This window comes from Bison bison, unplaced genomic scaffold, assembly GCF_000754665.1.
Source record: "Bison bison bison isolate TAMUID 2011002044 unplaced genomic scaffold, Bison_UMD1.0 scf7180017864317, whole genome shotgun sequence".
Classification (NCBI taxonomy): Eukaryota; Metazoa; Chordata; class Mammalia; order Artiodactyla; family Bovidae; genus Bison; species Bison bison.
The window spans coordinates 2,216,136-2,231,494 of record NW_011494889.1 but is presented as its reverse complement, the minus strand read 5'-3'; the positions used below and the strand labels follow the sequence as shown (position 1 = coordinate 2,231,494).

The window sequence follows — 15,359 nt, the reverse complement described above, 5'->3', positions numbered from 1 at the left end:
TTGAAATTTTGAATATTTAGTTTTGGAGCTGGAAGGAATTTTGAAAAGAGAACTAGTCTTCTTCCCCAGCAGGGCAAGAGAATTGGTATCACTTCTTTCGTATTGATCGGTAGCCAACTTTGTAATAAAGTGACTGTGTTAGTGGCCTCTGACTACATCTATTGCCAGGACTGCCTTATTTAAGATTACGGGTTCTCATAAGTTGGACACGACTGAGCGACTAAGCGCACACACACACACACACAGAAGCCTTAAAAATATTTTTTACCCATATGCCTAATGTAAATGCATTACCAAAAAACTTCAGGACAAAAGTTGCCTCCTTAGAGCCTAGTCTTTCCATGATTTTAAGCTTTGTATATTACTCTTAACATTAGTGATTCTGGCACAGACTGCTTCTGGTTGATGTATGAAATCTATATATTTATTGAATTTGAAGAATTAATGTAATCTAGAGTCCCACAGCTCCCAGACATTTTAGAATGTAGCAGAGTGTAGCAGCGGAGAAGGCAATGGCACCCCACTCCAGTACTCTTGCCTGGAAAATCCCATGGACGGAGGAGCCTAGTGGGCTGCAGTCCATGGGGTCGCTAAGAGTCAGACACGACTGAGCAACTTCACTTTCACTTTTCACTTTCATGCATTGGAGAAGGAAATGCCAACCCACTCCAGTGTTCTTGCCTGGAGAATCCCAGGGACGGGGGAGCCTGGTGGGCTGCAGTCTCTAGGGTCGCACAGAGTTGGACACGACTGAAGTGACTTAGCAGCAGCAGAGTGTAGCAGGAATACATAAGCTTAGGAGGCACGGTTCAAATCACACTTAGGTGACATTGTGGCTTTGTTGCTTAACCTGAGTTTAACTTCCTTATAGACAGTAAAACCTGCTTTATAAGGCAGCTGCTGTTTTGTGCTTACCCGCTCAGTCATGTTCAACTCTTTGTGACCCTGTGGACTATAGCCCGCCAGGCTCCTCTGTCCCTGGGAATTCTCCAGGCAAGAATACTAAAGTGGGTTGCCATGCTCTTCTCCAGGATATCTTCCCAACCCAGGGATTGAATCCAGATCTCCCACATCGCAGGCAGATTCTTTACCATCTGAGCCACCAGGGAAGACCAAGAATATTGGAGTGGGTAGCCTATTCCTTCTCCAGGGGATGGATCTTCCCTACCCGGGAATCGAACTGGGGTCTCCTGCATTGCAGGTAGATTCTTTTACCAGCTGAGCTACCAGGGAAGCAATTACAAAGCAGCTGTGAGGATTAAATTAACAAAATAAACTGCTTTTAAGAGGTGGTAGCTATTAAGGTGGCATTTAGGATGGCTCCGTCATCTTCTGTGTATGAAATACAAAGAAAACAGGTAGCACTGGTAACAACACATTTATTTATGCACCCTGCTGTGTGACCGGGAGGTGTTTTTCACTTTCCAGTAATTAAATTAGGTTTTAACAATTAAAATTCCAGATAAACTACTGTAATTTATTGTTGCTCATGACCATAAGTAAACAGACATGGCACAACATAAAGGAATTTTAAACGCATCTAACTTTAGGTATAGCTTTGAATACGGAACAGTATCTACTTTGGCAATGGACCTAATGGATTACCAATATGCTTCTAAATCTCATGGTTCTCTTCAGACACAACAGGAAAAATTTCAGTTTTTGACGTCTGAATTTCAGAAATTTAACAAAGATTCTTAGGAAGCTGGAAAAGGCCATTACTTAAGCCTATTATATTTATCACAAATATAAATGTATTGCTATTAAAAATAAACTTATGGTAGGCAGCAGTCAACTAATTGCTAATCTCATTTTGTAGATTATATAGTATTTCTTGAAAATAATTCACCTCAAGATGGCAGGCTACAGAGCTTTTTGAAGTAGTTCTTGCTAACCTTTTAAGACTAGTGAAAGAAATTCAGATCCCAAGCCAAATCACTGCATGTATTGGATTTTACATTAGGAACAGCCATTTTTCAAGAGACTGCATCGTACAAGGCAGAATGCCTTTATTCCTGGTTTCAAATTTTACAACGTATGATTATTCTGAAGGAGGTCTGGTAAGTGTTAACAAATGGGTACTCATTGCTAGAGCAGTATATTAAGAATGTGCTGATCACCAAGTATGAGATTTTAAATTAAAATTATATACTGTTGAAAATAAGACAAGATAGGGAGCTCCTAGATCCTAGAAAATATTATGGCTAAGGAAATAGAGAACTCAAAAGAGGAATCTACCTCCAAGAAACTACTTCGGTATAGTAAAATAGAATTAAGTGCCCTGTCTCAGGAAACAGTTATTAATAAGGAACAACTGGGACATCACACATCATTTCTTTGGAGATTAAAGTGCAGGCTATGAAATGGCATATAAAATAATGCATAAAATAGTGCAATCTTAAGGTGCCATTATTTTTATTACACATAGCCTATGTTCATATGTCCATTTTCTCTCAAAAATCCAGCTGTAGTGACACCTTTTAGCTTATTTATTTAGGCATTACTTATACTCTGTCTTACCCACCTTACGGGCTACATAGAATATTTTAACAAGTAGAATAATAGCGCATATATCTTAAAACTACTAAATAGAGATTAAGGCAAGCCCCTGTAAAGTTCAGTACTCCAAAAACATGTTACACCAAAAAAAAAAAAATTTGCTTCCAAAACCAGTGGCTTTAGACCTGATGGCACCCCAAGTTTTTAAAACAGTATAATTACTGATTACTCTGATTACATCTGTGTTTGCCCTTATTTCCAGGCTCTGTACATCAAAAGAGGAGCTTAAAAAACAACAGGTTCTATATCCTCATGTTCTGAAATAATACACAGTTCAGAATACATGAAAACCAAGTCAAGTCCACGTGGGAAACAAGCAGAGACTCCTGTGGGGCGCGAGGGGGCAGCAGTCCTTTCCATTTTTCATCCGCCCTTCCACATTTCATCTGTCTGTAGTGTTGTGATCAGTTTGCAAATGGGACAACTTTAAGTATCCTCTGAAAGACTAATCAAGGAAGATGATGGGAATACTCTATGAAATGTCCTAACATTTAACATATTAACATACAGTATTTAAATTACTAACCTACAATCCAGAGCAGGATAGTTCTCTCTCGGGTTGCTAACTTACAATTTTCCTGTAACATATGTCAGTTTTAGGTGATGGAAATATTTTGTGATTTGTTGACACTTAAAAATCATTATACTACCCAAATGCAAGTATAACAGCTATCAAACTGGCCAAGGCAATATCCTAACATATTTTAGCTAGTTAAGATTTAAAACAACTGTAGTGCTTTATTTCCTACTGTTATGCCACATTCACCCATTAACAAGTGCAACTCATTAAATTTATGGGCAGATGATTACAAGTATATATGGTAGAAATTTGGATTTTGAAACAGAAAATCTATCTTTTAATAGTGTGAATGTTTATTATGGAAGCCAAATATTCATGTTAACTAAGACTGTAGATACATTTAGGGTTATCTAGCTGGAGTTTAAAAAGAAACCCAGGAAACTTTAAATAATTCATTAACATTATTAAAAAAGATCATCTGAGGTCATATCCCTTTGATGCATAAAGATCATACTTTATAAACCTGTAAACATGTACTTTGTTACTTAAAAACATCTTCGTATTACCAGGAAAGCAGACTATTAAAGGCCATGAGTAAGTATTCCAGTAGGCCTCCTCCAAAGTTGTGATAATATGGCTAAATCCTATGACTAAACAAATGAGACCTGCTGAGAAAATGAGTTCCAGACAGGGACTTTTATGGATGATCTTGGCTGACAAATGTTTTTTGGAAATTGTTTATTTTAAAATTACCTTCCCAACAAACCATGAAAACACTTGGACGTTATTTTATGGTTTTTTCATTGAAAACATAACTACATTGTGAATGGAGTTTTAATGTTAGACAAAGAACTGATCAAAATCTAAGGACACTATTATGTAAGGACAATATTAAAAATGGATAAGAAGTTTCATTTGGTGAAGTTAATCTCAAGGATGCATAACCATATCATGTTGGACGGATTAAAAAAAGGTAGTGACCTTGTGCTTTTCTTCAACTAAGGTACTTACCAAAACCTTAGGTTTTATACAGATGTCAAACTCCCACCTGGAAAGGGATAGTATTCTATATTACACCTAAGTTTACCTTAAATAACTGAAGCCCAAGGCAACAGTTGTTTAACTTAACAGTCAAATAATGACTACATAATTTAGTACATTAAAATAAAACTAGACAGTAATAGTTGACTGTTCCAAAAAATACACAACTGGGGAGAATAATCACTGTACAGGTGTTAAAGTGACCACTCAGAAGGTTGACAGTGCAAGACATGCTTTTCCAGTTACAAGCTCAAAACAGGAGTGCAAACAAAATTAAAGCTTTTGTTCAAAGTTGAAGGATAAGGAAAGCCTGAAATTAATGTTAAAAAGCTTCCCTCAGGTCACCCCCCAGAAATGAAACAATCAAAATGCTTTTTCATAGTACAATTTTCTTCAATGAACTGTTTTTCAATGGCAAAACAACTGCATCCCATAAGTTGGGTTCCCTACTCACACCACTGGTCATGGCCACAATGGATCAATGAGCATACACAGTGGCGAGTCAGGAATAGTAATAGTTACCAGAGGTCTGATATCAACATAAAGAATTTGGGGTTCTGTCTTAGCCAGTGTACCTGAACCCTACAGAGAACAGCTAAAGCAGCGGGCTTTAATACTCTCTTATCCTGTAAAACTGGAGGACAAATGGACATACAAATACCACTCCCCCTCACCCACCAAAGCAAGCTGTTACGGTGGAAGATGTTAAGTGCTTAAATGAACTAAGACACTGCTCTAAAAAGTGGAGAAGTATAGAGGTTCAAGATCAATACCAGTGCAAGAGCTTTTGTAAGTGAATTGACTAGGCAATGCATGCATGCATCCATGCAAACGTAGGTCATGGCCCCAAAAGAGAACTGAAAACATGTATATAACAACTGGGTAAGTCCCTTGCCAGTAGTTTATAAAAATATATAGTCAATACTGTAGAGGCCCCTTCTACAGTCAATACTATGGAAGTCCGTTTTAGTTACCCATTACTTCAATACCAAAAAGCATTTACTACTTTTCAGACATTCCAGACAAAGGTCACTTATAACAAAAAGTCAACTTTTTTTTTTTTAAAAACAAGATACTGTCCATTTAAAAAGTAGGTCTTCTCTTTCAAGTGAACAGGACATTTTCTGTATTAAACTTAGTTTCTAGTCTGTCAAGACTGGTTTAAGATCCTTATGTAATGTGCATATATGCAGAAACTAATTTGCTTTAAACATTATCTGCACACAAAAAAAGGTTAACTTCTCAAAACATGATAGAATAGGTCTGGTTAGTACAAATCTATTGCAAAGTAAAAAGATTCTGTGCATCAGTTCAACGAGGAGAAGCAGGAAAAAAAAAAGTCCCAACCATGAGAGTTCAAGTTGTGTTCTGAAAGCCTAGAGCTGAGGGACACCGTGTCGCGCGGTGTCCAGATACGCAGAACTGGTCAAGCTACAAAGCCAGGTCTTCCTCTGGCGCTAGAAGCACGTTCCGATTTACTTTCTATTCCGGAGACGTTTAGATTTCCTAAGAGAGTCTATGGCTTCTGCGGCCTTTTTTCGTTTCCGAGGAGACTCTTCGCTCTGCCCAGACCCTGAGGAGTTTCCCACTGCACTCTCCATTACTTCTCGCAATTTGCGCTCCAGCTCTGCCAACCGTGCGTTCTGTTCACCTATGATCTGGGTCTGCTCTAGCAGTTTCTGGTCCTGGTCTTGAAGTTGTTTCTGCTGTTCTTGCACTTTGGTGCGAAGCTCAGAAATTTCACGCCTGAGAACAGTCACTCCAGCACCATTTGTCTTAACCTGCTGCTGGAGTTTGGTAACCTCTTGTCTTGAAGGGTTTTGCTTGGAGAAGAGTTGCATTGTAGTCAAGGCTGCAGACGGTCCTGGAACTATGGAGAAATGGTTTAAAATGGTCAATCATTTCAATGGCTCACCACCAGTAATAATTAATGAGACTTCTTAATGTCCTCAGTAATATCACCTCTGCAGATTTCTTCTTTGCAATCTACTTGGTCTAATGAATTAATCAAATATTTTGTCTTAACTATAAATGAGTCTGAATTCTGATTCTCATGTTCATGTGGCAATATGTGGATTGCCAGCAAAAGCAAAGAGTGTCCAGGGGTGTTAACTTGGATTTAAAAATATTATAACACTTTTTTAGAACCTAGTTAAGAAAATATAAATGTAAAACTAGAGTAGAATTACTTTCTATCTTATCACACACAAGGAAACATAAATATCTGAGTCAGACATACAGACCTATTAGGTTCATAAGTCAAATAACTGGGATACCACCAAAAAGGGTTACATCACACTCGATGACCAGGAAGAACTTCTGACATGATGTAGGAAGGCTTTGGAACTATTCTGTTTTAGGAATAACAATGTACCATGGGCATAAAAATCACTATTTTAAACTAATAACCTTCTTTTTTTTTAAACCCTATCTCTGAAGCTTTTCTAAAAGAACCATATGGATCCATCTGCACCCTAATGCTAATTTTCTCCTCATACATTTAAATAACCAGAATATTTTCCTTGACTGATACATTGTTCTTTCTCAGCTTACCTTTAGCCAACTAACAAGGCTCAGATCAGTTCTCACCTCTTGTGAAGTCTCAATCAGACCAGCCAACAATGATCTTATCTTCCTTAAGATTTTCTCTCTACTCATTTGGCATGTAAATGGACACTCCTTTAAACTATTCTCTTGCCTGCAATAATTTGAGTCATGATTATGTCTTACCCTATGAAATAATAAGATTCTTGAGAGCAGATATCATGTATTACAATTCTTTTTAGTCTTCATAGGACACAGTATAGTGCTGTCCACATAATAGTACTCAATAAGTAATAGATATATTAATGCTGAGATGTCATAAGCTTTATTATTAAATTACAGACACCCACTCACTCTACTGAGTACTCCAGGGAGCTAACTAATCTGAATGAAACAAATGTTTTACTAAAAATTGCTCTAACAAATTTATGCCCAGTTAAAAATTGTGGGTATGTATAAAGATTCAGCCTTAAGATTGTTCTTCAGTGTGGTTCAAATACTGAAAAACCTGGAGACAAATGTGCATAACAACAGGGGATGAACTACGTAAGATATGGTCTGTAATCTAATCTGTCATTAGGCTACAAAAATGATGCTGCAGATACACAGTTACAGACTCAGAAAAGTTCAAGATACACAGTTAAGTGGGAGAAAAAAAGGCAAGTTACAAACCTGTGTATGAACATGATTATAAACTGAAAGTATTATAAACAAAAGATACCTGGAGGAGAGCCCATGAGTCTTCCAGATACATCTGATCCTGGCAATTTCCTCTTTAGAATTGGAACAATCTTTTCATCAAAGTATTCCATTGCCATGGAGGAAATATCCCTTAACTCTTGAAGTACTTCATGAGCTCGCTGAGGGGCTCTGGTAGAATTGACATATCTCAACACACGATAAATCTCATCAATCACCTAAAATAATGAGCTCTCATTAGCACTTTATCTTTTTTAAAGAATATAGGTAAACAGGGAGTAAGGTAACTGCTTGTTTTGCAAATTCTACAGAGATCTACAGGCTGACTTAACTGATACACTGACCAATGGTAACATTACCACCTGTAACACCTGGCTTTGGGCTTGTTATAATACTATATGTTTCATATTTATATTTATTAAGCATCTTTACTGTTCTGGGGCTAAAAAAAATTACCTAATATTTATATATAACTACAAAATGGTCAATTACAAAATATACACTTATATACGTTAGCAGTAGTCCTTCATGTTACTAGTCTGTCACATTCTACTACAAAGAATCTGCTAGTGATAGGATATCAACCGGTCCATAGTAGTGCTACACGTGTGTTGTAAGTAAGCAGAGTGCTGCAACACTCCAGTATTACTTGATGTCGTCCCAGGTGCTAGCACATCCCACCTACAGGTGCAAAGCAACCCGCAGCTCTCTGACCTAAAGCAGACCCTCTCTCTCTCTGCTGCTCAAGGTTTTGCACATTATGATCTCTTTTCTGTCATGTTCTCCCTGCATATCTCCCCTACCTTCTCCAGCCCCCAATTTCTAATTCACACTTGAGGTCTCAATAACACTTTCTCAGAGTAAGTAGTCTTTTCTGAACCCTTTTTAAGTATGTTAACACCTTCATCAAATCTTTTATTTTTTCTTCAGAATACACATTACAAGGTTTAAGTACTACCTTTTTCTGTTAATTCCTTCTTCCCATAACACAGTAAGCTCAATGAGAGAAGAGACCATACCTAGTTTCCACTGTCAGATCCCCACAGCCTAGCAGTATCTGGCATATAGCAGACACCCTAATCAACGTTCGTTAAATGAGTGATAAAGATGGTCAAATAACATAAACTGCCTAATACTGACACATCTAAATAAAACTGGTTAGGGACAAGCCACAAGGTTAAAGTCAATACAAGAATATGATTTTTAGAGGCTAGATTTTGTTTTGAATACAATGGTCATTGTTAACAGAATTTTTACTGAGAGGATAAATGGACCTAATAAGTTTATGTACATAAATACTGGTAGACAGAAGAATATTTACAGTATGTTTGACCTAGACTAGAAATGACTGCTACAATGACTCAAGCATGAATAAGACCTACATCTTAACCTGTGCAAGATGACTTAGTGAAAGACCCATACACAGCAAAGACTAGTTCAAACTGAGTAAGTTCAATGTACAAGCAAAGCGTTGTGTGAAAAAGGAAGCAGACAGGGATAAGATTTGTTTGAGGATTGAGTAGGCCTAATGAAGGACTTGGCAATGAGAAATAAGCAGAATTTCAACGAGAAGAGAAGTCTGAGCAGAAGGAGGGTGTACATGACTGAAGGAGGAGTGCTGCAGTGAGGATGTGGCTAGGGAATCAAAATGTATGTAGTGTTATTAGTACCACGGGCTTCCCTGGTAGCTCAGTCGGTAAAGAATTTGCCCAAAATGCGAGAGACTGGGGTTCGATCCCTGGGTTGGGAAGATTCCCTGGAGAAGGAAATGGCAACCCACTCCAGTATTCTTGCCAGGAGAATCCCATGCACAGAGGAGCCTGGCAGGCTACAGTCCATGGAGTCGCAAAGAGTGAGACACGACTGAGCAACTAACACTTTATTACATACCATGCATTTATTCTAGGTTTTTAAAATAAATTTATTATGTAGTGAATCCTCTTCCATAACCCTGATTCTTCAGAATTAATTTCATATCAAAATATTGCATAGGGATTACTAATACTAAATGACATCTGTAAGGCAAAATGTGAAAAATTCTTATCTACCGTATTCAGCCTTCTAAATACAGTGTGAAAACAAGGTGTATCTCTTTCCCTTTGCCCAAGTGTTCTATTAGGAAATTTAATGTTTTTAAATCTTACTACATAGAGGTTATTTTAATTAAGGGGACTCATCCAATCCATGTTTTCAATAAAATTAAAAATATTTTCTTTCCTGTGTCCAAAAGTTATAAGCAAAGGACAAGGTGAAGAAAAAGACAGCATGTTAGAACCAAACCACTTCTGGCATTCAGAGTCATCAGTGGCTGAAATGGTTGTAGAGATACATGTTAAGAAAAGCACAGTATTTACTTGATTTTTAAAATATTTCATTTTCTCAATAGGTTTAATCACTTTCTGAAAATTACTTTAGCAACCAGAATGTAATGGTTTGAGTCTTGTATCCAGTGTAAAGACCACAGGTCTTAGGCAGGTCACTGAAACTCTTTAATGGCTCTTTATACACTTTTCAAGTAATATGCCACTGCTGAATACTAGAGATAATTAATACTTATGAAAAATATTTTTAAGTTTTAAGAAAGAATGGTAAGAAACCAAATGTGAACAACTATCACATTCCCAGCACATATAGTTTACTCTATCATGCTTATGTTTAAATTGGCAGAGTAATAAATGACATACTATGAACATCATTTAAGGCTTTCAACTATTATAGATGAGAGAATTTCTATCTTATTTTAATCTCCTGTTTAGCAAACAAAGTAGTGCAAGTGAGTGAAAGTCGCTCAGTTGTGTCCAACTCTTTGGGACTCCATGGACTATATAAAGTCCATGGAATTCTCTAGGTCAGAATACTGGAGTGAGTAGCTTCATGGGATCTTCCCATCCCAGGGACTGAACCCAGGTCTCCCGCGTTGCAGGAAGATTCTTTAGCAGCTGAGCCACCAGGGAAGCCCAAGAATACTGGAGTGGGTAGCCTATCCTTTCTCTAGCAGGTCTTCCCGACACAGGAATCAAACCGGGGTCTCCTGCATTGCAGGCAGATTCTTTACCAGCTGAGCTACCACAGATGCCCTTAGCAAACAAAGCTCCCATTAGAATATTGAACCTTGTATGTTCTCATTTTCTGTTTCTTTTTGTTCCACTTGCTGATGTGCTCAGCCATGGCTGATTCTTTGTGACCCCATGAACTATAGCCCATCAGGTTCCTCTGTCCATGGAATTTTCCAGGCAAGAATACTGGAGTGGTTGCCATTTCCTTCTCTTTGCTCCACTTGAGATTTCCTTAATTTTCCTCTCATTTATTTTTTCTTCCATATTTGTGAGTAATTCTTTATATGGCATGTGTTTGTCTTTATTTTTCTGATTAATATTTCTCTTAGACCTTTAGTCACAGTTTGTTCAAGTTTTATATCCTTGTATTGCTTTCTCAAAGGTCTTTTGTTCTCCATTTGTTTTACTTTGCGTTTCTTATTAGCCTGGTGATTCTCTACTCCTTGCTTATATTTAAAAATGCAGCACATAAAAAGCTGATCAGATCTAGTTAGCCAAACTGGTGGTAAAGGTGGAGTTTAGGGGTGTAAGAACAGGGACCTAAAAAATTCAATGAAAATAGATTAATTTTTTTTTCATTTTAAAGGTTCAATGACTGCATGTATTTCCTTGAGGACCAGCAAAATGAAAGGAGGAAATGCTTCTAAGCCAGAATTATTTTTAAGAATGTCTTCACACTAAAACCAAATTTAAAAGAAACAAAAATACAACATTCTGGAAACATTAGATAAACTGAAGGATATTTATTCCTCAAAATAACTTCAAAAACTTGAAGCCCAAGAAACACAAAGTGTAGGGAATTATTCCACATTAAAGAGAACTAACAAATTCATGTGTGATCCTAGACTGGATTCTGGACTCAGAAATAAGAAGAGCTAGGAAAACTATTATTGGGATAAGAAATGAAATTTGAATAGGACTGCTGATCAGTGTATTGGATCAATGTTAAATTCCCTGAGCTTGTTATCTGTACTGTGGTTAAGCAAGAAAATGTCCTAGTTCTTAGGGAATACACTGAAATATTTCAGAATAACGGTCACAGTATCTCCAACTTTTCTTCAAACGGTTCAGAAAAATAAAACACATATGCAGAGAGAGAACAAAAGCAAATGAGACAAAAGGTAAATAACTGCTGATCTGGATAAAAGAAATATGGGAATTCCTTGTCATATTTTTTGCAATTTTTGTGTAAATATGAAATTGCATCAAAAGAAAGCTACCCCTCAAAAAAAGAATAAAGAATGACCATCACCAGTTCCCTCCCCCCACCGAAAACAGTATTAAAAACAAACCAGCAATACAAAATCTACAGATTTTTAAGTTCCTTCAGGGAAATCTAGCTTCATGACAATCATTTATACCATGAAAGCACTGACTTTTGGAGACCACTGTATTTCAATAAGCACAAAAGATTTACTGGGGTTGTTAGTAACAATGAAGTAAAGAAATTATTCATGTCTTTTTTCATTATTGTATCTCCTAGAATGGTTAGTTGGCCTCTGCTCCATGTGGTTTTCAGTTTGTGTGAACTGCTAATAATGATCAAGAACTTAGTGTAAAAATTTGACTTCTGTATGTCAGTCAGAAGATTTGAGAAATATATATAGGAATAAGCCAAGAATCTATACTTGATTCTGAGAAAAGATGAATGGAACATCAATATAGTGGCCAGAGTCTGCAACTATGGCCCTAACTGACCTGTGCCTATTTCTGTAAATAAGGTTTTTATTAGAACATGAGCACACCCATTCATTTACCACATGTAGAATCATGGCTGTTTCTCAGTTGAGAAACAGACCATGACATGACACAGACCACAGGGTCCACAAAGTCAAAAATATTTATTATCTGGCCCTTTACAGAAAAGTTTGCTGATCCTTCCCAGAGCTCATAGTGGCAAACTCCCAACCAGTCTGAATTCTTTAGACAGACCTTTAAATGCCTTTGTTGTTAGTACTGTATCCTTGTCAAGAGACTCCATTTTAAACGCCTCCCATGAATAAGCCTTAGATTTTCACTGGGTACAAGGGCAATGATTTAGCTTGTTTGGAGTTGGAGAGGGGACCTACAGATTTAAATCATTCCTAAATACAGATTCTCAACCAACCTTTTTGTTTTAGCCCCATTTTCAGAAGTGTTTTCAACTCTAGAATTTTTTAGAGGTTCAGCTGTGCATACTACATTGACTCCCAGCTTCCCCCACTGACAGGTTAGGAATTAACTTCCTCAGTTCTTCTAAGTCAGTTATCATTTGTTCATCTACTGTCCAACTTCTAAAATTCTGCTGCTACTGTCTACTCTCTTGACCTCCTTTTCATGGGGCTTTATCTTTTCTTCCTTTTAAAAATTACATCATTTACTTTACTGAGTCAAGTATGGGGAGGAGTTAAGAGGTAAACATACATTTAATCTTCTATCTTCATCCTACCATTTAATTTTACAAACGAATTTGATTGTTCTTTCAGAGAATAATTAAAAAAAATTTTTTTCCCCCATCTGTTAGTTTAAAAGTCCAAAATTCTGGTATATATCAGGCAATCTAATTTAAATGAATGTTGCTATTACCCAGATTCACGTAAGTAACTTGTAAAAAATAATTTGTGAAATGAACCCAGGAGCAAGATGCTGGGGAAACCAAGAATAAACTACTATAGAAATCATATACCAAATCAAGATTATACACTAAACTGAAAGAAAAGTATTTCATAGAATATCTTCATTTACAGATGTGAAATTTAATGCCATATCCTTATGTTCTGAAGACAGAATATGAAAGTTTAAGGATGAGAAAGTTCAAAAAAGAACAATGATAAAACAACTCAAATATTGCAAACTATGTTAAGTTAGCAGTTTAGACTTAGCCTAAGTAAGCTAAAAAGTACCAGCTACATAAAAATAAAAAGTATTAATCTAAGTATACAGTGTTTAGGCAAAATATAAGCTATGAAGATGGCAGAATAAACCAAAGTGATAATCAAAACAAAAATTATTTGTTTTTCCAGTTCAGACTTGTAGGAGAAAAATAAATTAGAATAAGATCTTGTGAAGAAATGGGTAATATTAAGGAAAAATGGAAGACTTTTCCACTGCAGGTAAGGTAAAGGTCTCAGGTAAGGAGCAAATGCCCAAGGGATACACATACGCTTCAAAACTGAAAACGTCCTCCGCTGCTACCACCTCCGTTAGTACTGGAGTTAAAAGAGAAAACAAGTGGTTTCCAAAAAATAGCAAGACTCAGCTGAATTTAACCTCATTTGTTTAAACAGTAAATAGCATCATTTCAATCACATGATCTTGATCAACTAGAACAACAGACAGACAACTTCTGTAAAGGCTGGTACTAAAATATCTTTGGCTTTGCAGGCCATATGGACTTTGCTGCCAACTATTCAGCTCTCATTAACAATAACTGGTTGAACTGTCTCTTGAGGTTATGAAACATAGAGAGGTGTCTTAAATATTCATAATCTTAACATTTTGAGATACACAATAAAAACTATGAGGCTAACTACAGGAGACAACCTATTTTAGTTCAGTGAACATCACTGAATTAAGACCTATGAATTAGACCTGGATAAAATCTGGCCTAAGAATTAGAATCTAAAGTTTCTAACTGGTCACCTTTTTATAGAAAAGCATCAGTAGCTAATATGAGGAAAGTGAGCCATACCAAAGAATACTTTAAATAAGAAACAGTACTCCTCTGCCTCCCAACAAACATTATAGAATATTGAAAATGAAGAAAATAATAAAATATTGCCAATGTTAATTATCAATGGAAATAACAAAAAGAGAGCATTCAAATTTTACTAAGTATTAATTAGTTCCAACCATGTTAAGGGAACCTTTTGCCAGTAGCAGCTAAGTAGCAAAATGATCTTTAATTCTATCTCCATCTCTTCCACATAAAAAGATACTGAAGTTATTTCATTCTGAATTTACACTCAATTCAAGAAGCAAGGTATCAGTGAAGGTATGAGCAGCATGTTGAATTCTGGGTCCTTTATTAACTTAGTCACAGTAAATATACCACAATAAACTTATTTCTGTGTAAAACAGCACTATTACTTAGCCCAGAGTATACTGCTATACAGTAATTATCTATTCTTGTCGAATCTGGAAGTTTGTAAGTTGTTTTCATGAAACATTTCTCAAACAAAACAAAACCAGCTTGTCTCTCCCAACTCCCCTCCCTAAAATGGTAACAATCTTGAAGGCAGAGACAATACCTATTCTTGCTCATTGCTGTATCTCTGGCATCTTTACAAAAAGTAAAAGCTTAAAAATTTTTCTTTGCGTATGAACCCTTAAAAAACTTTCCTGAAGAATTGTAGGGCTTTTATAGCAGATTTCATAATCATAAGTTTAAGTATACAGATCACATAAATGATATATATTTATATAAGTTATTGCACAGAAGCTAAACAAATCCATTCCAAGAAACCCACTCAAAGTAGCAGCAATGGGACTTCCCTAGCAATTAAGGAAGACTGCACTCCCATAGCAGGGGGCATGGGCTCGGTCCCTGCTCAGGGAACTAAGATCCCACGTGCCTCATGTGCTGGCCAAAATTTAAAAAAAAAAAAAAAGTCAAAAGCCCACAATTATCTATACAACTTACCCTTTAATATTGTGACTACTGAATTCACAGATGACCAAAGAAGTAGGAGTGATTCTGTCATTTAAAAAAATCACTCTGTAACTTCATAGTAATTTAAAGTTTAAACAGTCCAATCCAGCTGTTACTAAGTAAGCAATTCTATTTTACCTTTCCTGGTATGAAGCAACAGAGATTGGAGTCCACATACTTCATGAAAGTCATATTTAATAATGACAGCCTTGTTTCAACAGCAGCGAGGATGTCTGCATGCCGAGCTAATGAATGGTTTCTCCTTTCTGACTCTCTCCTACCAAAAAAAAAAAAAAAAACAACCATTAAA

At 36.5% G+C, this 15,359-nt stretch overlaps 1 protein-coding gene across 1 annotated transcript in view; it reads right to left on the bottom strand.

Moving 5' to 3' along the window:
* Positions 1–1,362: 1,362 nt before the first annotated feature.
* Positions 1,363–15,359, bottom strand: part of FBXO28 (F-box protein 28) — a 28,021-nt gene continuing 14,024 nt past the window's right edge. The window contains exons 3-5 of the mRNA XM_010852845.1: positions 15,188–15,326; positions 7,386–7,581; positions 1,363–5,990 (exon numbers count right to left, since the gene is read on the bottom strand). Coding sequence (XP_010851147.1) covers positions 5,596–5,990; positions 7,386–7,581; positions 15,188–15,326 — 730 coding nt within the window. The 3' untranslated portion in view covers positions 1,363–5,595. The remainder of the gene's footprint in view (positions 5,991–7,385; positions 7,582–15,187; positions 15,327–15,359) is intronic.